The 24,450-nt window shown below is 37.7% G+C and overlaps 1 protein-coding gene across 1 annotated transcript; it reads left to right on the forward strand.

The window, feature by feature from the left end:
* The first annotated feature begins 968 nt into the window (after positions 1-968).
* LOC112046414 (adenylosuccinate synthetase) lies at positions 969-22,901 on the forward strand. The gene is made up of 10 exons (XM_024083020.2): positions 969-1,253; positions 7,422-7,524; positions 10,952-11,085; positions 12,032-12,177; positions 13,292-13,497; positions 14,468-14,622; positions 15,339-15,463; positions 16,391-16,517; positions 17,727-17,847; positions 18,752-22,901. Exons 1-10 carry the CDS (start codon positions 1,071-1,073, stop codon positions 18,802-18,804), a joined length of 1,353 nt encoding a protein of 450 aa, XP_023938788.1. The 5' UTR covers positions 969-1,070; the 3' UTR covers positions 18,805-22,901.
* Positions 22,902-24,450: the final 1,549 nt, after the last annotated feature.

The raw sequence follows: 24,450 nt of genomic DNA on the forward strand, positions 1-24,450 counted from the left end.
TGATTAGATGTCACATGTCAGTTGTCAATGTCATATGAATATGACACACCAAGGTCAAATGAATGACGATGAGTGACAATGGAATGGAATGAAACCACCATAAATGTTGCTCTTACCAAAAAAATATTACAATTCACAGAGATTATAAACGTTTCTTGAGTTTTAAATAATAGAAAAAATTATAAAATGGTGATAATAATAATTGTTTTTACAATAACAGTGATATGTGAATGTAAGAAAAGTTGCAATTTTTCAATGATTACTAAAAAAGATTTATTAAATAAAATGTTAAATTATGTGGTATGGTAACACTGTTAAGACCAACCAATGTTTTCTGCAGTGTTGCCAGAAGGTTACTTTTGTAACCTTTTAGGTGATTTTTTGACTGCATTGGTAACTTTTAGGTTACATTAATAAAAAGGTTACTTTTACGTGATATTTGGGAATTTTTAGTATTAACTTACAATTTCGTATATTTAAAACAGAACGGTCGTTAAATCAAGAAATGTGGACAAGAACTCATTGATGTTTCTGTGTCAATCTCACTATAAGTGTAAATAAGTAAGTTGCAGTCACATTGAATTTCTTAAAAAAATCAAGTATGAATTTAAAAAATTCACGTCAATCGTTTTTTAATTTCTTGCTCTTTAATTGTATTTTTCTTATCCCATGAGGAAAATGCATTCAGGGGCTTACTTAAGATGATTCTATTTACGAGTAAAATCTCCTTCGGTTTATAGTAATTTAGTACTTGGCTAGTATTCGTAACAGACAGATATTAAAAAAAAAAAGACAAAATTACTTTAGCCCCCAGAGGCTGAAATGGTGGTTTAGCCATGCTGTGGAACGCAAAAAGCAAGAGTAGTTAGTGAAAAGGTTACTTTTTACACAAAAAGGTTACTTTTTTTAATATTTCGGGTAACTTCTCACAAGACCCAACTGGCAACACTGGTTTTCTGTGCCAAAACTCAAAACTTCGAACAAAAAAATCTTTTTTGGTGTTTGGAATCTGCGCGCGCATGTCTTGTACACTCTCATACTTTTTTCGAAGTTGTTCTGCGAAGTGAATAATGGCTTCGATTACAATTGCGAAGCCCGCCGAAGTAAACGGCGACTGCCCGCGCTTAAGTAAAAATTATAAAATGGAAACTAACAAAGTGACTGTTGTTCTGGGTGCTCAATGGGGCGATGAAGGCAAAGGAAAAGTGGTGGATCTTCTCGCCATAAACTCTGACATCGTGTGCCGCTGCCAGGTTAGATATTATTTTAATAAATAAATACATATATCCTCTTGTTTACAACATTATTATGTGAACATTTATTACACTGTGTCTATAAAAACAACATTATAAATTTGACTCGCCAATGCCAGGGTTATGGTTTGAAAACAATATTTGAGGTTATATCCTCTAATGTTTTTATAGGTTTTGTTGTAAAACAATTAGCGCACCTTGACAATAACTATTACAGGCGTCTCATCTTTGATTTCAAGTTCACTTTTAAAACTAAAACTGGCAGCGAGCCAAATTGTTTGGGATGGCGGTCTGTTTTTGTATGAACGCGATGTTTAACAAACTTGCGTAGTCGATGAGAGTATAATAACGCATTGTGTAGACCGTGGAGTTGTTCTGCGATTACGTAACTGTTGCGCGCACTTCCCGCGGACAGTGCATTTTTTTAAAATCATGTGACTGCTTGATTTGTTCAGCGAATCGTAAGGCAAGTAAAGACCGGCGCACACTTGCGCACTGACTAAATATTTACATCCTAACTAATATTGTAAATGAGAATGTGAGTTTGTCTGTTATACTAATAGCATTAACAACTGAGTCTTAGGGCCATAAATCATTTCTCTATATCTATCTCGCTTGCACTTATGGGTCTTATGGAGCCGTCTAGTGAAGGGTGTAACAATGAAAGACATATTATCGATAAGTAAAGTTTATTATCGTATCTTGTTCACAAAATTAAAAAAATTAACAATATTTGATTTAATATAATACATATTTCATATTATATAATTATTAACTAAATAAAATTAATCTTCATCTGAGTCTTCATCATCAGAATCTTCGTCTTCTGCCAAATTTATTATATATTAGTATCCATAGTGCGCAACGAGTAACACATGAATGTATTTATTTAATTGCAGTAAACACATTTATAGCAAAAAAAATACGCAATGCAATTACATTAGAAACCGACCAATCAGAATCGTCCAAATCATTATTGACTCATCATTAGCACGTGCGCAGGTAGCCGTTTATCGATAATTAGGGTGCGCAGGTAGGCGCGCTGCACATTCCTATCTTTTTTGACTTTTATGACCGGACGACTCAGATGATAATGCGCATACTATAGTTACGCTTTCATGTCTAAACTACCAAACAAATTTTAAACATTCATCAATGAAAATGTCCTATTAAAAGGTAAATAATGTTAATAAAATATTATCTACTTTAAAGTATAATATACTCAGGTAATTACATATTTCAGTTAATCTCATTATATCATACCTATTCACATTTATAAAATATGTCCAACATAATGGAAAAAAATGTGCAAACAATATAATAACACACACAGTTCTGTATGACCTTGATAGTTGTGCCATATTTATTACCTATTCATTAGTTCCAGTTTCCTGTAACAATTACACAGTTCACATATCACTCTGTCCTCAGTATTATAAATTATTAATAATATAATTGACTTATAAATAAGTCTTATCCTTTTTGTACAGATAATTCATAATAATAAGTTATTAATAAGAATTAATTAAAAATTATGCTGCATTTCTGTAAAGGTAAAAATGTGTCTGAACTGATTAGGATTTAGGTAATATTTAGAACTAAAATCTGTAGTGTGTGTAGGCCCTTAATAGTTAATGTGTATAATGGCAGTGTGATTGTGGATTATTGCCAAGGTCTGGGGCATTTATTGTCAAGCATGTTTTAGCCTGTATTCATATCATTTTAATGTATATTTCATAATAAAGATACAATGCAGCTGTTTGGAGATTCTAATTATGTATCAAACTATTTATTGCCTGACTTTGCTTGTTTAGGAGTTTTCTTTAATTCTTCTTTAGATTATTATTTGTTTTAAATTTTTGCCTCTTTAGCTTTGTTGACCTATGCTGGTGACTTTCTTTTGTGAATGTCATAATTTCTGATTTGATCACACAAAAATACTTGATTGGAGCTACATAGGTCCTGGGACAACTTAACCCTGCCCTTTTTTTTTAATTCTTTACAAGTTAGCCCTTGACTACAATCTCACCTGATGGTCTCTGCCTGTCTGCCCAACATGATCATTATGGGGCAGTACCTTCAATCAATTTTTAGTTATTATACAGTCAATGCACTTATAAACAAACTTACTTTTGCATTAATAATATTATTATGGTTTTATGTAATACTGACACATGTATTGCAATAGATAAAATTGTTGTTTCATATAGCACACATTATCATAATCGGAACATACACAAAGTTGTATATATCAATAAATTATGATTATCTACAATGTGTTTCCCGATGAAACTGCTTTTTGCCAGCATTCATATGTGATAATTTGCAGTGTTGATTAGTGAATCAACCTGAACTATGACCACATTGGGCATAACTGGTATTCACAGACAGAATTAGGTATATACTCGTAATTATAGATAGATCCAGTGGAGTCCAATCAATGTAGATAATATGCACTGTCTCCACTCCAAAGGTTTGTCATGTCTGGTCATAAACACAACAGTATTCTTGCAATGATTGCGAGCAGGTTGGACTGTAAATATGTGAATCACTGCTGTTCCATGTCAAATGGATTGGAGCGGCAGTGGCACACATATTACTAGTATGATTTATTTAAAAAAAATAAGTTATATTACTATAGTTTATAAGTTACTAACACATTCTATTTTTATTTTTACTAACATAACTATGAGCCTATTGAAGCTTGAAATAAAGTATTATTATTATTATTATTATTATTAAGAAGGATTTCTTATTGTTTTTGTATGTCCTAATGAAAACTACCACAACACCTCCTGAAAAACCTGATTCCTATTAAAACCTATATGTATAGTTATATAAAAATAAATGCCACTTTTTGTTGTAATTTTATAAAACAAGAACGGGCTCCCCTATTCAAACCAAATGTTTAGGCTTTGTTTGGACTATTTAGTAAATGGTTTATGTGAAGTTTGCACAAAATTGGTCAAGCGGCCCTTTATTTACCATATTTTCTAACAGATGAATTCAGGGGTGGAAGTATAGTAGGGGTAGGAATAGGGTAGTGTAGGGTAGGAATAGGGAAGAAGTGCATGTAAGTCAAAGTGAAGCTTGACTAGGTCCGCTAGTAAAAAATACATTATTAAAATCTGATTACAGCACCATTTACAGTCCAATAATTATGAATTTAAATTACCAGGTACTCAAACGAAAAAAAAATACAAAATTTCATCATAATTGGTCCAGTTTTCCCTTACATTGTGTATGTCCAGGCAACTCATACAAAACTGTTTGCATCAACATTTCTAATTCACACAGCAAACATTTGGAATGTCCTTCAGGTGTTTGTGTTTCTGATTCAAGCATAAGCATATATTGTATTTAACAAAAAAAAAAGATTATCACTGGTGGGACAATTTTTGTTGAAGCATGCATTACAAACATGTTGTATGCCTCATAATGTCACTATCAAAATATGGGGAGTAATGTCTTGTGCAATATTTATATAACAGTAGTATAGTATTCAACAATGAATCATTAGTTTATGTATTTAGCAGGGACATGACTCATGATTCATTGTTGGGTACTTGATATTTTTCAAGGGCTAATGTAGTGAGTGTTATTATTATGAGATGGGCAGTTACTTTTTTTTTAATCAGCGGACGCCTGCGACTTCGTCGTGAAAATCGAGGTAAACTTTCAACCCCTATTTCACACCCTTCTATTTATATTTTGCTATGTTTTATGTATAATAAATTGCCCACTAATCATATTACAAAAATATGCTCGTAACTCAGAACATGAATGATTTATAATAAAATATCTTTAAGCCCTTTTACTTTTACTACCTTTAGGGGTAGAATTTCATAAAATCTTGAATTACCTTATTTTTAGTATTTTCTGGTAATAAAACAGTGACACGGCACAGCAGCTTTTGTACCGATATCGTCTAGAAACCGAAAAATTCATTATAGCCATATCCATATCCATATCGAGTAGGTATAGGTATAAAGGCACCTTAAAGGCTTACCTATTTGATCTATTATTATAAAATATTATAGGTACTTATAAGAGAGAGATATGGAGCGTGTCTGGTACCTTTTCACAGCTAAACCACTGAACTGATTTGTTTGAAATTTGATATAATTAGAGATAAATTGGACCTTGAAACAGAATATGAGTACGCTTTTCATCCCGGAAAAATCCATGGTTCCTGCGAGATTTGTAAAAAAAAAAACAATTTCACGTACACCCTCTAAAGTTCAGATAGCATAGGTACGGTGACACTCGTCTGGCTGGACGTTCATAATAAGTACTACTATCGTGAATCGCGGCAAATTTTCAAGAGTGAAACGAACTGTCACCCGCACCATCCTACATGAAACGAACTGTAGTTGTGGTGTTATACAGGAAAGGATGACATAGGAAGTTATTGTTAAGTGGTGCAGTTATAGAGTTATTAGCACACATAATCGTAAAAACACTCGCTGCGATAATGAAAGTGGTTGGTTTTTATATATTATAAGAGATAATATGTCAGAGATAAAAATGTAGGTAAACTACCTACTCGGGTTTTAATAGTGTAGGTAATCCCGGCTATCAGAGTGAGACCGTTTACTGTACACGTTTATAGTAAACGTTAAACGTATCCTAGAATAGTCTTGCAAATAGGGTTAAGCTAGCTAGCCCATAGAAGACTCAAAGTCACTCGGCGGGCGAAGGAGCGAGCTATGCTTGGAATTTCTCTGCATGATCGAATCAGGAACGAGGAGATCCGCAGACGAACCAAAGTCACTGACATAGCTCAGCGAGTCGCGAAGCTGAAGTGGCAATGGGCAGGCCACATAGTTCGAAGAGCCGACGGACGTTGGGGTCCCAAGGTGCTGGAATGGCGACCCCGCACCGGAAAGCGCAGTGTTAGTCGACTAGCAGCACCGAAGACATCAAGCGGGTTGCAGGGAGCCGGTGGATGCTGGCGGCTCGAGACCGTCCAAGCAAGAGGCCTATGTCCAGCAGTGGACGTACATAGGCTGATAATGATAAGGCTACCCATGGTCCGATATACCCACATACCTACAGCGCTGCCGGTATAACGTCCGGTAAAAGTCATCGTTTTTTTTTTTTCTGATCGTGTAAGTGTCGTAGGCTCCTCTCGGTGTCATCGCAGGGTTTGGGCGAGCGCAAAAGCATGGCCTGATGAGGCCCGAAGGCAGAAGTAGAGATAGAGTATAGATGGGCGGAACGACTCTCTAAGGGCGTCTCCTCTGAGACTCGGATCTCGTTTTAGGCCGTTCGGGAAGGGTGATTTGATCTGAATCGGCAGCCCCGAGATCGTGAGTTAAAAATAAAAAGCCCACGTCTGGGTGTATACAAATATATAGAAAAATATAGAACGTGCGAACGAATTATACGCTTTTTCAAATTCAATTATTTTAGTAATTGTCTAATAACATTACCTGACGTTTCGAAGTGCTTTTAGACTAAGCCTAATTGAAATAAATGAATTTTGATTTTGTCTTTTGGTTTGGACATTGAAGACGGCCTCCGTGGCGCAGGTTCGCGGTGGGTTTACTAGACAGAGGTTGTGGGTTCGATCCCCGCTGGGCCGATTGCGGTTTTCTTAATTAGTCCAGGTCTGGCTGGTGGGAGACTTCGGCCGTGGCTAGTTACCACCTTACCGGCAAAGACGTGCCGCCAAGCAATTTAGCGTTTAGTTAGCCCGCTTCTATCTTAGATTGCATCGTCACTTAACATCAGGTGAGATTGTGGTCAAGGGCTAACTTGTAAAGAATTATAAAAAAACTAAACCACATTTTTTGAAGTCGGTTAAAAATAATAGCTACCAGCACCAGTGAACAAGTCGCATTACGTTGTTTAATGAACTACTGCAGCCTTGATATTAGATATCTGTGATCTGTTTACGATTTCTACTCGCCATTGTTGGTGACACATTGCGAAATTATTGTGATAACGTAACTACGTATTTTACCCACTTACTAATAGGCTAGTTGACTAGAGTCGGTCTACTAGATTGAAAAAAAAAATCATATTTTAATTTTATTAACAGTTGAAATATAAACATCCTCACTATTTACGGAAACAAGTCGCGCCATTTGACGTCATATCCATTTTAGACTACACTTTTTAATTGTAACTATTTCCTACACTTTTTAATTTTTTTTTTTACAGGGTGGCAACAACGCCGGTCACACCGTCGTAGTCAACGGCAAGGAGTTTGACTTCCACCTGCTGCCCAGTGGCATCATCAACTCGAAATGCACCTCCGTTATAGGTAACTTAATCATCATCATCATTTCATCATTATCAACCCATATCCGGCACACTGCTAAGCTCTAGACTCCTCTCAGAATAAGAAGGGTTAGGCCAATAGTCCACCACGCTGACCCAATGCGGATTGGCAGACTTCACACACGCAGAGCATAAAGAAAATTGTCTGGTATGCAGGTTTTCTCACGATGTTTTACCTTCACCGTTTGAGACACGTGATATTTAATTTCTTAAAATGCACACAACTGAAAAGTTTGAGGAGGCAGAGGTCATATCCACTGGGCTATCACGGCTCTAAGGCAACTTAATACCTGTGGTTAATGGTAAATTATAAAATGGTTATATAAAACTAGAGTGAATTTCATCAAACGAACGAAGTTAGTTTTTCTGTAATTCTGTTTCGGACTAGCTGAGCTATGTAAGTGACGTTGGTCCTTTTGCGGATCTAGTCGTTTCTGATTCGATCATGCAGAGATACTCCAAGCATAGCTCAATAAATCGCTCGCTAAGTAATAAGACCCATAGTTAGTCTGTTTTCTTAATGAGGTCGAATTTGATTTCCTTTCCGTACCGGTGTTTCGCGGTACCGCGTCAAAGATCGTGAAAGATATAAAAATGAAATACTAATAAGTTAATAACAATAAACAATGCCAATGCAAAACTAGAGTGAATTTCTATCAAACGAACGAAGTTAGTTTTTCTGTACATACACCACCTATTGCTACTTCTGTTTTGTTACTAGCTGACCTATGTAATTGACGTTGGTTCTTTTGCGGATCTAGTCATTTCTGATTCGATCATACAGATATACTCCAAGCATAGCTCGATAAATCGCTCGCTAAGTAATAAGACCCATAGTTAGCGATCTGTTTTCTTAATAGGATCGAATTTGATTTCCTTCCCGTACCGGTGTTTCGCGGTACCGCGTCAAAGATCGTGGAAGATATAAAAATGAAATACTAATAGGTTAATAACAATAAACAATGCCAATGCAAAACTAGAGTGAATTTCTATCAAACGAACGAAGTTAGTTTTTCTGTACATACACCATCTATTGCTACTTCTGTTTTGTTACTAGCTGAGCTATGTAAGTGACGTTGGTTCTTTTGCGGATCTAGTCGTTTCTGATTCGATCATGCAGAGATACTCCAAGCATAGCTCGATAAATCGCTCGCTAAGTGACTTCTTATAAGACCCATAGTTAGCGATCTGTTTTCTAACGGCCAGTTTCTTCATCGCAAGTAACAGTCAAAGTAACGTCACAAATCAAAAGTGACGGTCTTATTCACTGAAAAATAAAATCTTCTTTACTACTTACTACTTTTACTGTTACTTTAGCTTTACATGAAGAAACTGGCTGTTAATGAGGTTGAATTTGATTTCCTTCCCGTACCGGTATTTCGCGGTACCGCGTCAAAGATCGTGGAAGATATAAAAATGAAATACTAATAGGTTAATAACAATAAACAATGCCAATGCAGACATGCCGGAAACGCTCCTACGAAGCCTGCGGGTCTGTACCGATGCACGGCTGGCACGATCCGTTTAATGTAGACAATCGTGCTTTCCAAATTGTTGGCCAAGGTTTTACGTTATTCGAAATAACAATTGTTTAATGTGAAAATTTCTTAGAAGAAAGAAAAACTAATATGGCCTGACCCAGGTTTCGAACCCTGGACCTCGTGATCCGAAACGACATGGGCTTTTATTTTAATGTTTCTTAATTCTTATTAGAGGACGCCCGCGACTTCGTCCGCCCTTAGACTTCTTTAACCCTTACAGTAGTATCGCTGTAAGAATGGAATAACTTCTCCCGTTTTCTCAACATTTCCCTTAACTGCTCTGCTCCCATTGATCGTAGCGCGATGAAAAGTATACTATTACCTGCCCAGGAGTATGAAGAATTATTGTACCAAGTTTCATTAAAATCCGTCGAGTAGTTTTCGTTTTTATAACGAACATAGAGACAGACAGACGGACGAAGATTTACTGATTGCATTTCTGGCATCAGTATCGATCACTGATCACCCCCTGATAGTTTTTATTTATTTTTTATTTTATTTTTTATTTTTTATTCTTAATATAACTTATCAGTGTGACATAAACTCGATTGAGTTTTTCTGCACACTGCAATCGTCGTCAGCACTCGGAGTTCGCAATTAATAAGCAACATATAAAACAACAGCATACACAACACATAAAATATAACACAATAATAATAACTTATAATATAATACAAAACGCACGCATACCCGAAGAAACAAATTAAAGTTATTTTGGAAATATATTTCATGTACAGAATTAACCTCTACAGATTTATTATAAGTATAGATAAGTTAGCCCTTGACTACAATATCACCTGATGATAAGTGATGATGCAATCTTAGACGGAAGCGGGCCAACTTGGAGGAGGGTGAAAATCCACACATCTTACCGGAACGCTAAGTTGCTTGGCCACGGCCGAACCCTTCCACCAGCCAGACCTGGACCAATTAAGAATATCTCAATCTACCCAGCCGGGGATCGAACGCAGGACCTCCGACTTGTAAATCCACCGCGCATACCAATGCGCCAACGAGGCATTCACTGTCATGACATGAATACCATAAATCAAACCATAAACAACGTTTCAAACCATCAGCATCAATCATAGATTACGTAACCCGACCCTGATTAACGAAGTTTCATTCTCATTGCAGTATTAAAATTGTCGTCAAATCGCAAATGTTCGTGCCAATTTTGTCTTTTTAAATTTTCAATGTCACGCGACTATTGTAAACGGTGATTTTCCATTTACTAATCTGAAAATGCTAAAGTAGCCCACCCGCTATCAATAAAAAATATCTTAGTCATTTTGATTTGGTTGACTTTGATTTGAGCTCTGCGTCTTATTTTTTTTGTGAACATATAACTACTCGTTCAGTAGCGTAGCGTGCCTTGAAGGGGCCCCGGATCAAAATTGTTGAGGGTTCCCAGGATAAAGATTTCTCACAAATGAAACAAAAATGCTAGCTTAAAGTAAATGTATTATCATACTAGCGGACTCGGTCAAGCTTTGCTTTGATTATGTGCATTTCTTCCCTATTCCTACTCTACACTACCTCTACCCTACCCCTACCCTACCTCTACCCCTAATTGTAGTAGTGAATATCCCATATAAATCTTTATATGAGATATTCACTACTACAATTAGGGGTAGAGGCCTAAGACCTAAGAGACATATCTCGTAAAGAGGATAAGACAGTTGACTAATCCTCTTAAGACTCTAACTAAGACAGTTGACTAAGCGGCCAAACCAGAAATACCGCTTTCTCTTTCTTTCCATAGCAACGAAAAAGAACGATATTTTTACAATATGTCATTTTGTCTTCGCACGGCCGCAGCCTATTTAAAGGGTAATGATGATGATATATATTTCTTTTTTTTTTCAGGAAACGGAGTTGTGATCCATCTCCCAGGCCTTTTCGAGGAGTTGAAGAAGAACGAACTGAAGGGCATGGAGGGCTGGCAACAGAGGCTCATCATATCCGACCGGGCGCACCTCGTCTTCGACATACATCAGCAGGTCATTTTTACTATAGACCAGAGTAATAACAGACGGGGTTTTTAGAGCCTTTGCCCAGGGTAAGCATTTGAAGAGGCAGACGTAAAAATGGGAATTGAATTTTAATAAAAATCAGTTTTTTAATGTTAGTTAGTAGAAAGTGTATGCCAATGCGCAATGGGCCAGCATTGTGGACTATTAGCCTAACTCCTCTCAACTTGAGGGGAGACTCGTGCTTAACAGTGAGCTGAATATGGATTAAATGGTGATGATGATGTGTATGCAGGTCATGTTGTTTTTTGGTAATCTCAGGAGTTACTAATCTCAGAGATGGGTGACTACTGGTCTGGTACTGGTGGGTACTGCGCCATGAAGCGCGGTCGATTTACAAGTCAGAAATCCTGGGTTCGATCCCCGGCTGAGCCTATTGAGGTTTTCTTAACTGGTCCGGGTCTGGCTGCTGAGAGGTTTCAGCTGTGGCCAATTACCACCCTATCGGCAAAGATGTACTGCCAAGCGATTTAGCGTTCCGGTATGATGTCCTGTAGAAACCGAAAGGGGTGTGGATTTTCATTAAGAGAATTAATAATATATATATTACATATTTTAAAGAAATATAAAAGAAAAGTGTATGTTTATTTATTTTTACACAACTTTACATTCAACCCTTTAGTGGTAAAATTTTAATAACACATTTTCACTTTTCTATTTTTCTGATATATGACATTAACTAGCTGACGCCGCGCGGTTCCACCCACGTGGTTCCCGTTCCCGTAAGAATACGGGGATAATTTATAGCCTATAACCTTCCTCGATAAATGGGCTATATCACACTGAAAGAATTTTTCAAATCGGACCAGTAGTTCCTGTTATTAGCGCGTTCAACCAAACAAACAAACAAACTCTTCAGCTTTATAATATTAGTATAGATTTCTGACACATTAAAACGATTGATTGGTTGAACCAGGTTGATGGTCTTCAAGAAGCTGAGAAGGGGAAGAACTCTCTGGGGACCACGAAGAAGGGCATCGGCCCGACCTACTCGTCCAAGGCAACGAGGAACGGTATAAGAATAGGTGATCTTCTCGGCGACTTCGACATATTTGAGGAAAAGTGAGTGACATCAGTGATTTATTTTATAGGAATAGTTGACGGAATGGATGGATGGATTATCTCTGTATGATCGAATCAGAACTGAGGACAACTAAAGCAATATAGCTCAAAGAGTTGCGAAGCTGAAGTGGTGATACATAAAGCAATAGCTCAAAGAGCTGACCTTGGGGTCCTGACCTTACCTGAGACATATTTGTATCTGTAACGTTAACTCCGTACGAGTTGCTAGGAATATTAATGACGTAGATGGAAACCTATCCGTATAACATTTCTCAATTCATTTGATGTTTATTTTAATAGGTTGATAATAAAGACCAAAATAGTAATAGGCCAGTTGATTTTCAATTTAAATACTATTCTGAAAGGTTTTAATCAAACGCATATGTATATGCTTTATGTGATGTATGTGTTCTAACTAATGCATACAACAAGATCGTCTTTGTTTCACACAAGGGCTGAAAGTTAACTTTTCTCAACTCGAATATATAATGATTTATTTATTTTGCTATCCTCCGCGAAAAACCGACAAACCCATGCGACAACGTCTTGCAATTGCACGTTGTAGAGTCAACATCTCCTAAAGATGCTCCGATTTCGGGGTGAAACGTACGTAGGGAGTATTTTGTCGGTTCTGGGTGACGTTGTCGCATGAGTTCGTCGACTTTTCGCGGAGGATAGCAAAATAAATAAATCATTATATATTCATGATGAACTTCAGCAAAGTAACGCCTGCTTCTATCCAAAATTTAACTTTTGTAATATTTTGACGGCCTCCGTGGCGCAGTGGTATGCGCGGTGGATATACAAGACGGAGGTCCTGGGTTCGATCCCCGGCTGGGCAGATTGAGATTTTCTTAATTTGTCCAGGTCTGGCTGGTGGGAGGCTTCGTCCGTGGCTAGTTACCACCCTACCGGCAAAGACGACGAAGCGATTTAGCGTTCCGGTACGATGCCGTGTAGAAACCGAAAGGGGTGTGGATTTTTTTTATCCTCCTCCTAACAAGTTAGCCCGCTTCCATCTTAGACTGCATCATCACTTACCATCAGGTGAGATTGTAGTCAAGGGCTAACTTGTAAAGAATAAAAAAAAAAAAATTTTTCCTACTCCCCACAGGTTCAGAACTCTGGCGGCGAACTACAAGCGCATGTTTCCGTCCCTCGAGGTGGAGATCGACAGCGAGTTGGTCCGGTACCGCGAATATGCGGAGAAGATCCGGCCGCTGGTTCGTGATACCGTCGCGTACCTGCATAAGGGGATAGAGGAGGGGAAGAGGGTGTTGGTGGAGGGGGCCAATGCCGCCATGTTGGACATTGACTTTGGTGAGACATCTTTTCTTTTTTGGAGTTTACTCCTTAAGAATAGATTTTTCATATACCTATAGCCCCCAGTGAAAAAAATATGGGCAGTAAAATTCGATGAACTAATGACAGCGTTACATTTTTGTGCGCACCTTTCACCGTGCGCTGTTGCTCCTCGGTTGCGCACCTTTCACCGTGCGCTGTTGCTCCTCGGTTGCGCACCTTTCACCTTGCGCTGTTGCTCCTCGGTTGCGCACCTTTCACCGTGCGCTGTTGCTCCTGGGTTGCGCACCTTTCACCGTGCGCTGTTGCTCCTCGGTTGCGCACCTTTCACCGTGCGCTGTTGCTCCTCGGTTGCGCACCTTTCACCGTGCGCTGTTGCTCCTGGGTTGCGCACCTTTCACCGTGCGCTGTTGCTCCTCGGTTGCGCACCTTTCACCGTGCGCTGTTGCTCCTGGGTTGCGCACCTTTCACCGTGCGCTGTTGCTCCTCGGTTGCGCACCTTTCACCGTGCGCTGTTGCTCCTGGGTTGCGCACCTTTCACCGTGCGCTGTTGCTCCTCGGTAGCGCACCTACACTTTTTTGGCGTAGGTATTGAGACGTACATAGTGTGTGCTGCGGAGCAACATACACCTATTTAGACAGTCGATCTGAAAGAGTAAACTCCATTCGTGCGTCGGAGCTGACACAAACTTTTTTTCTATTTAATGACAACTGGTATCTCATCTGATGTTTTTTATTTATTTTTTATTTATTTTCTTGGAATAGGGCGCCGCAGTATAAAGCCGCATATGGGTTGATAATAATGATGATGATGATGATGATGACGATGATGATGATGATGATGATGATGATGATGATGATGAGTATGGATACAGATTACTGAGACGCCTGACAGTTCTACTAAAATAAATCTTGTAAAAAAACCGACAGGCAACCATTTCGCGATGTTCGTAGTAGATAATAATTTACCAAAATTATTATATTCCAGGTACGTATCCGTACGTGACGTCATCAAACTGCAGTATCGGCGGCGTGTGCACCGGCCTCGGCATCCCCCCCAAGCTAATAGGGGAGGTGCTGGGGGTGGTCAAAGCTTACACCACGAGGGTCGGCGACGGACCCTTCCCTACGGAGTTACACGATGTAAGTCCATGAAGTTAAAACCAACTTTTTTTTTAATAAAGACTACTATATACAATATAATAAAAAATGAAGAAACTATGTCTATTTTAAATAATCATGACCAATATGACCCATTCCCCTCCAACTAGTCGGGAAAGTTGATCTTTAATTGACCCGCAAGTTTTCATGTTTTGTTGGTTGATTGGTGGCAATTTAAAAGCATACTTTTCCGGGAAAATACAGGTGGTTCGTTTTTTCGTAAAACGATTTTTTTGGATAGGCAGGTGGTAGACAATACAAACCAGTATAACTTATATGCCTGCTTGAACCATTTTTTTTAAAGAATATTTGCCATATCTTTTGTAACATGACCAATATTCCCATTCCCCTCCAACTAGTCGGGAAAGACTGTGCTAGGAGTGGGTACGACAATAGACCAATGGGGCGAAAATCAAACCACCACCCTTTGAAGTAATCATTTTGATTGCAGTTAAGTATATACAGAATAAGTAAAGTATATTTTTGCTACAGTAAAAGTATATTAAAACACACTAAAGATAATTTAGAATGCGGTAAAATTTACTAAATTTCGCTAAATATATTTAGATTACAGTAAAGATTTTTTTAATTGTACTAAAATTTGTCTAAATTGCAGTTAAGTTTATTAAAAGAGTTATATCCCAGTAAGCTTTATGTAGTTTGCAATAAAGTTCAATATGTCGTGATTGCACTCGCAGGAGACGGGACAGATGCTGCAAGAGCGTGGCCACGAGGTGGGCGTGACCACGAAGCGCGTGCGCCGCTGCGGCTGGCTCGACCTCGTGGTCGTGCGCTACACCGCCATGGTCAACGGCTATACATCGTGAGTATACATTTAGGTATAACTAGGGGACGCCCACGTAGTTCCCGCGAGAATGCGGGGATAAAATATTTCACCTGCGTGGTTCCAGTTCCCGTAGGAATACGGGGATAATATATAGCCTTCCTCGATAAATGGGCTATCTAACACTGAAAATTTTTTCAAATCAGACCAGTAGTTCCTGAGATTAGCGCGTTCAAGCAAACAAACAAACAAAAAAAAACTCTTCAGCTTTATAATATTAGTAGGTAGATGACACATAAATTTCCAGTGGTAGAAGAAATTTCAGAATCCCTTTAGTATATCCAAAGATTTTTAAAACCCCCACAACACCACAAACTTTACTTCTAAATACATATTAGTAAAGGCATATATTTTTGTCGATATGAAATCAAACAGACAGAATCGTGATGATTGGCATTGCCCACTTTAGTATACCGCACGGGGCTTGGCATAAAGGAAAGCAGAAAGTTTTCCCCTCCTCCCTAACCATGAGTGTCAAGACAGCAAGTAATCGTAGCCCTGACTCCTGGATAGATGATAGATAGATAGACCTATAGATGTAGGCCACAAGGCCTGAGGCTCGAAAGGGACTGAAATAACATGTCTGGGGGAGCGAGATCCCCCTCGCCTTACCCGGGCAAGGAGGCTAAGCCTCGAGGCCCGCATCTGGGAGGAAATGACATTGTATGCAAGAAATAATTTTGTCTACATACGGCTTCTTTCTTCCATTCTTTCGTTCCATTGCAACAAAAGCGATAGCTTACTCTTTCTTGGCAATTCGACTTTAGCGAAACTGATTTATAGATATAGTATACTATCTGAAAAACATTATACAGTTTGAATTCGCCGCGTTCAGAGCGGACTCGAAGTTTGGCGCTAAATATAAAAAGGTTATTTTTACTAAAATGACATATTATTTTGTTACAGTTTATGTCTAACCAAGCTGGACATTTTGGACACGTTAAAAGAGATCAAAGTCGGCGTGGCGTATAAGTCTAACGGGAAGAAAATCAACTATTTCCCGTCTTCAATGCCAGAGCTGAGCAATGTTGAGGTGATTTTCTGGATACTTTGTTTTTATTACTTCTGTATACATATATAAAAGATTTTGCGGCTTTTCTCAATAAGACTTTCCATCCGAACCGGTGGTAGTCTTTACAAATAGTCAAAATTGACGTTTTAAAAAGTGCTTGTAAATTAAGCCTACTTCAAAAAGTAAATATGGCCGGCCCCGGCCACGACTTCAAGTAACCATGCGCGCCCTCCGGCAGCGCGCGTATATTTCCTGTCCGGTTTTCGGCCAGGTATTTCACCCAATTATATATGTGCGGCCTCCGGCCGCGCGTGTAACAGCCCCCTGGCCGTGACTTTGCCTGCCTGGGGTTTGGCCGGGTATTTTACCTAAGTACATAGGCGCGGCCTCCGGCCGTGACTTTGCCTGCTTGGGGTTTGGCCGGGTATTTTACCTAAGTACATAGGCGCGGCCTCCGGCCGTGACTTTGCCTGCTTGGGGTTTGGCCGGGTATTTTACCTAAGTACATAGGCGCGGCCTCCGGCCGTGACTTTGCCTGCTTGGGGTTTGGCCGGGTATTTTACCTAAGTACATAGGCGTGGCCTCCGGCCGTGACTTCGTCTGCTTGGGGTTTGGCCGGGTATTTTTCCTAAGTACAAAGGCGCGGCCTCCGGTCGTGACTTCGTTTGCTTGTGGTTTGGCCGAGTATTGTACCCAAGTACATAGGCGCGGCCTCCGGCCGTGAACTCAATTAAATATACGTGACTATTTGTGTGTGTGTAAAAAAAAGCAAAATCTTCTAGCTTATTATCATACCTATTTATGGTATATATCATACCTAATCAGCGTTGTGGGTACTGATGTACTCACAACATATTTTCTATATATATATATATGTATTAGTTTTAAGTTATTATGTAGTTATGTGTTGTGTTAACAAATAAATGATTTCTATTCTATTCTATTCTAATCTAAGGTCGTTTTCCTCTTAATATGTGTGTTTTGGCTGGTGGGAGGCTTCGGCCGTGGCTAGTTACCACCCAACCGGCAAAGACGTACCGCCAAGCGATTTAGCGTTCCAGTACGATGCCGTGTAGAAACCGAAAGGGGTGTGGATTTTCATCCTCCTCCTAACAAGTTACTTTAACTTGTAAAGAATAATAATAAAAAAATACTAGTCCTTATGTAACTAGTCTTGAGATGATTCGCAAATAATTATGTTAATTTAAATACTAAATAACAATGTTCCAGGTGGAGTACGTCACGCTGCCAGGCTGGGCCTGCAGTACGGAAGACGTGCGCGAGCTGGGCAAGCTGCCGCCCGCCGCGCAGAACTACGTTAAGGTCATCGAGGACTTCTTGCAAGTGCCAGGTAAGGACAAAAGATCACCAAAGTATCATTAAAAACCCATATTCGGCTCACTCTCTCAGAATTATAGGGGTTAGGCTAATAGCCCACCACGCTGGCCCAATGCAGATAGGGATGCTGACTGTTTTCTAAATTGTATATAAATAGAGTATGCTAATAGCAAAGCTACTTTTACAAAATTAAAAGTAACAGAGTATCTGCGATCATTACTTTCGGAGCTACAGGGATTTAAAGAGTCAGGTTTGCGGCGCTGCCGCGGATCCCTGAAAACGCCCCATACAAAATGGTACGTATTAATGACGTCATAGGTCCATAATGAGTGTTAGATTTGTATAGGCTTTCGAACAAAGTTAGTAATATCTATGTTATTTGTGCGTTTATGTTTATATCTCATTTATTGAAAAATGTCACATTTAATGTAAGGAAGCTAACACTGTATGAATTTTCATCTAATTACGATAAAATATTTTTAATAGATGATAATGAAATTTTATAATCTTATTTATTTTGCAAATATCCAGACAATCTTCGCTTTTTATGTATAAATTAATTACCAATGAATAAAAATCAATATATTCAAAACCTAATATATTCAAATCAATATATTTTAATGGGGATGATGATGTACCTATTAAAAAAAAAACTTCCTTCACTGTTTGAGACACGTGATATTTAATTTCTTAATAAAATGAACATAACTGACAAGTTAGCGTATCCCGGGACTGAATTTGAACCAACATCCTCCGAATCGAAGGCAGAGATCATATCCACTGCGCTATCACGGCTCTAATAACAGTATTGTAACTATACAATTTGCAAATAAAATTTAAAATTTGTAAATTTAATTGAATTGATATTGATATGAAGTTTTAGTCTTAATAACAATAATATATATTTTTTATTCCAGTGAAGTACATCGGCGTGGGTCAAGGTCGCGAGTCCATAATAAGCGCCCATTAACGCCTCGCGCGACTTGTTAGTGAAATGTATGTTATAATGTAATTGTACGCTAAATGTATTGTTTAGGGACGGCTATTATACTGCGGATTACTGCTATTTCTGTTATATCCTACAAATGAAGCCTTAAAAGCTCACCGAGAGGGGGTGGTTGGATCCCAGCGCTGGGCTATTGACGTACTCACTACTAACACAGTATTTACTCACTAGTTGGAGGGGATTGGTAACATAATGAAGAGGATAGCTTTGATTGTTTGTTTGTGTGTTTTGAATAGGCTCTGGAAGTACTGAACCGATTTGAAACATCATTTTACTGTTAGGAAGCTACACTATCCCCGAGTGCTAAAGGCTATATTTTACGTAAAATTGTATTGGAATCGGTGGTAAAATATCATGGATGATGACAAAAATATGAATTCATAATCCACGTGAAACTGGAAAGATAAAATGTCCCCAATGACACAAATACAAATGCAAGCTATAAAATGAAGAATTCAATTTAAACTTTTAATTGCAGGCAAAAAGAATTGAATTAAAATTATAATTTGTAGGTACATTAAAATGCATAAAGGTTCACTCTTTGGGAGTTTTTGTCAACTTCTCGGTTACTTTAGTATGAAAATTGGAAGTTTTTAATAAGTTTCATGTGTGAGTTATGTACTTGGGAGTTACCAAAGAGGCTTACAGGTTACTAGATACGAGCTAACATAGAAGGGTTGCCAGGGGCTTAGCATCTGGCGATTAATGTGTTATATTATATCAAAAACACGCTTAACCCTACACCCATCGGTCACAAGCCCGAGATTCTGCTCAGACTTTCAGTGTCACACAATAGACCCGGCATCTGCTAGTGAATTCATGGAAATAAGCTAAGATATTTGTTTTTCCCTTGCTCTCTCATTACACATACCAGTGTGTGTTGAATATACAGAAATAGTAGTAAATCCTCACATTTATACAATCGTCAATTCCCACATGTTAAGGGATACGCAAATAGTTAAAAAGGCTCGTTAAAGTTGGTCGTACACCTAAAATAAATATGAAAGCAGGGGTGGTCAACCTAATTAAACTGAAGATCTACTTTCTACTGCAAAATGACTTATTCCATAATGGGTATTAAATTACAAAGTCGTTGCAAAAGCTATTTTCCAGAAAATTTTTTGAAGCGATTTGAAAGGTTGGCCACCCCTGCTCTACCCTTTACTATGTGCGATCAACTCATACTAATAGTTTGTAATAACAGCATATGCAAGCCGATATATTTATATATAATAGCAACAGTATTTTTACCCGACTCTAGCAGACAGAGGGTAATGTGTTTATTTATATCTGTGAATGCACATACAAACGCATTGTTGTTTTATATACTGAAGAAACGTTGTAGGCAATAAAATGTATTAGGCGCCACATCCACGATTGTTGTCAGAAATTCTTTTGCTTTCGAAGACTTAATGTTAGGTTTAAGTTCCAATTTCTGTCTAACTTGGTAATGATACCTTCGTTATCAACCTATATTCGGCTCATTGCTGAGCTCGAGTCTCCTCTCAGAATGACAGGGGTTAGGCCAATAATCCACCATGCTGGCCCAATGCGGATTGGCAGACTTCACACTTGTAGAGAATTGAGAAAATTCTCAGGTATGCAGGTTTCCCCACGATATTTTTCCTTCACCGTTTGAGACACAGGACATATTTAATTTCTTAAAATGCACAGAACCGAAAAGTTGGAGGTGCAAGCCCCGGACTCTCTAGACTAACTCGACAGTATAAATCGACCCTACCTCTCTCTGGCTAACATGATACTATAGATAGAGAAAGATAAAGACGAATTCAAAACTCACACCCTTGAGTTATATAAACAGGATAGTACTACTGCACAGAGGTTATAAATCCTATTTGAGATTTTGACGGCCTCCTGGGTCCTGGGTTCGATCCCCGGCTGGGCTGATTGAGGTTTTCTTAATTGGTCCAGGTCTGGCTGGTGGGAGGCTTCGGCCGTGGCTAGTTACCACCCTACCGACAAAGACGTACCGCCAAGCGATTTAGCGTTCCGGTACGATGTCGTGTAGAAACCGATAATTATTCAATCAAATCGAGGGTTAACCTGTAGACAAAGTGTAGGGCAAATTATTTTTTTAACAATTTTGAACGGTCGTGGATATGGCGCTTAAGGGCCTTGTCCAGTCTCAGTTGTATTATAAAAGTTTAAAGCTCTTTATAAATATGTATAGCTTTTGATACATTTTTGTGCATTATCGCATCGCAATTATATAATAAGTATAATATTGAGTTCACGATTTATATACATGCATGTTGATACATATAGTCTGGCAAGTTTGTTGATGACACTCTCATGATATGCGGGCGACGGGGGGAAAGACTGCGTGCGCGGAAGTGAGGTGCATCAATCGTGGGTTTTTCATTCATCGCTACACGCCCCCCGGCCCGCGCGGATTATCGGGAGTGTTACGAACGAAGTTGCCAAGCTATACATGTTATTTATATAGTAATAGTGACTGGCATGGTTCCTATTATATCCAAATGGAAATTCTTTTTTAATTGTATTGCAAGTACCTACACATACAGATGTCGCTCGAAACGTCTTCGCATGTTAATGCATCACTGTTGATACATTTGCTATTGTATTTTAAACCTTAACTTTGATCAATAATGTGTATATTTATTTGTTTAAAATAATTATCAGCCTCAGATTCAAGGCAGATGACTCAAAGCCAGTTTGACGTGACAACGTCTTATAATTTAATGGAGACGGCTGCAAACTCGAAAAAAGATGACGTCATGCGTCGTTCCCTCGTTCTAGGGTTGCCAACTCTTTTTACAAGAAATATAGTATATTCTGGTCTATAAAGATTATTAAACAGTATTTTAGAAAACGAAAATTTTCTTTTGAAAATTGCGACCATTCCATTAGTATTTTCTTATGACGTTGTCACTTTCAACTATCGTCAGTAAACCGACTTTATATACAACCGATTTTTTTTATAGATTGTCGTACTATGCAGATCGTTTTTAACTGCCTGGAATTAATTTAATTAATTAATTACATTTCAAGTGATTTTAACTAGTTATTTTTGTTTCTTGATGCCTATAATAAAGACAACCTTTTTTTTAAAGGCTGTATGTAATATTATTTATATTGCACATACATTATGGCACAAACACACAGATAAAGATGTGCTGATATTATATTAATTATACTTATTTTTATTGTTTTGTTTCGAGCGAATTATCTAACATCAAAATTATTGTATGTATGACAATTGATACATCTAATGTGACTTTACAATTTGAATTTTTTATCCACAATTTTATGCCTCCAATGAGAACAATATTTGAAAACAGATCAGCTTTATTTATATCATTCGTATTATAATATTATTTTATATTCAGGTACTATTCAACTGTTGCATGGAAGGTTTTATTTTTTAATTGCCGATTTTTATACATACAATTCCAAACAGACTTCCGAGGACGACAAATTATAATTTGTATGGCTGTATCAGGGGATATACAAGACGTCAGTCACTATTCAATATGGCGGAATTCAATACTTGAATTTTATATCCAAATTTTATACATATAGTATGTATATATTTGATATATAGTTTTATGAATGAGAACAATATTTGGAAACAGAACAGCTTTATTTACGTCATCCGTATTTTGATGTTTTTTTTTTAATGGTATTTTATCGTATCGAGTACTATTCGACTATTGCACGGAAGGTTTTATTTTTTAATTGCCGATTTTTTACAGACTTATTCTACTATATATGAGACTGTACTGTACTGCATCAGGGGATTAGATATCCGATGACGTCAGTCACTATTCAATATGGCGGAACTCACTTAAAACCTTTCGTGGCATAGTCTGCTATAACTCGAACTTAATTAATATTTTAAGACACCTTTTATTTTCGATTTTGGTAATGTAAATTTTCATTTCGAATTTATGTTTTGTACTTATTGAAAAGAACCGTTCGCAAATTTACTTGTTGTGTGTTTTATGTGATATCTGTAATTTTTAATGTAAATACTTTATGGTTACTATTATGCCAATAAATATCGTTTTATTCTTTTATGTGTATTTTTTGGGCTTATTTGATTATATAAACCATCAATCTCTTATTAAAAAGTGGATGCACAATTAGCGACCAAAAAACGTCCCCACTCAATGAGTGCCAAACTTCTTGGCACTCAAATAGTCGCATTTGCAAATTCAACCTTAATTTCAATCCTTAAGGTTGAATTTGAGATTTTATTGAATATTGAACTATTAAAGGTCTTTAGGTATATTTTTTTCACCAATAATTCTAAAACTGTCAAATCAAAATTGGATTGTCCTATTTATTATAAAAGGTCAATGATATAAACTCGAATTTCTGCCAAGCGAAAGCATTAACAAAATTCCTTGTGATCTTTATCGTAAAAGGGCCCTTGAAATTATCTATTAAGTAGATACCTACTATAAATGCTTGTGGGAATGGGATCAATAGTGTGCTTATAATCTATTTTAGTCCTTGTTTCTATTCTTAGTCTTCAATCCAAAAAATTACGTCCCATTTATCTTGCGTTTGTATGTGGAAAAATAGAAGCGTCTATTGACATTTGTGACGTCACGGGACGCGATCGCATAGCGCGATACAATGAACTTTTTTAAGACGGTAAGCTTGTAGGCGAGGCGTTTCCGTTACGTGTCCAAGTCGTAATAATGAGTTTTGACTTTAAAATATACGTGTATATTCCTTATAGACAGAAATTCAGAGAAAACTCAAAAAACTTGACTATAAAAAGTGAGAAATAAAAAACACAATTACACTAATATGTTTTCTTTATTTATCGACAGTTATCATATCAATGGCACCCAACCATATTTTTGCTAAAAATACAATTTTATTACATTTTTGATCATGAATTGTTTAAAGGAATAAAATACACAGACAATAATAATTAATCTACTGTTTTTTTCTTAGCACTAGACATCAATAAACATTGAACACTAATAACATTTATTCATTGAATTCTCGAGTATAATACATTTAAGACTATTTTAATAAATTGTTAAGAAGTTGAAGCATAGCTTTACGCTATTCTAAAATCATTGTTCGACAGTTGTGTACTTGGCGCAGTGGCATGCACGGTAAATTTACAAGACGGAGGTCTTGGGTTCGATCCCCGGCTTGACAGATTGAGGATTTTTTAAATTGGTCCAGGGAGGCTTTGGCCGTGGCTAGTTTACACCCTACCGGCAAAGCCGTATTGTCAAGCGATTTAGCGTTCCGGTACGATGTCGTGTAGAAACCGAAAGGATGTGGATGTTTATCTTTTTCCTATCAAGTTAGTTCGCTTCCATATTAGATTGCATCATCACTAACTATCAGGTGAGATTGTAGTTCAGGGCTAATTTGTAAAGAATAAAAAGAATTACAATCCCTAATTTGTCTCTATCTTTCTCTCTCTTTCTAACACGATATTATAGATAGAGACGAATTCTAAACTTACATTGTTTTTTTTAAAACAATTATTACAGAATAGCACTATTGAAGTAGAAGTAGCATTAAACCAAAAGAGGTTTTACGAATAGTATTTTCCGAAACGACTAAGGTTCGAGTTCACCGACATTCGTTTAA

This window comes from Bicyclus anynana, chromosome 21 (assembly GCF_947172395.1).
Source record: "Bicyclus anynana chromosome 21, ilBicAnyn1.1, whole genome shotgun sequence".
NCBI lineage: Eukaryota > Metazoa > Arthropoda > Insecta > Lepidoptera > Nymphalidae > Bicyclus > Bicyclus anynana.

What these genes read in the sequence shown, in the direction of transcription:
- LOC112046414 (XM_024083020.2), top strand. Translation starts at nt 1,071, where the DNA reads ATGGCTTCGATTACAATTGCGAAGCCCGCCGAAGTAAACGGCGACTGC. An exon ending in ACATCGTGTGCCGCTGCCAG is followed by an intron (nt 1,254 to 7,421) that starts GTTAGATATTAT and finishes TTTTTTTTACAG; the next exon opens with GGTGGCAACAACGCCGGTCA. An exon ending in TTCGACATATTTGAGGAAAA is followed by an intron (nt 12,178 to 13,291) that starts GTGAGTGACATC and finishes TACTCCCCACAG; the next exon opens with GTTCAGAACTCTGGCGGCGA.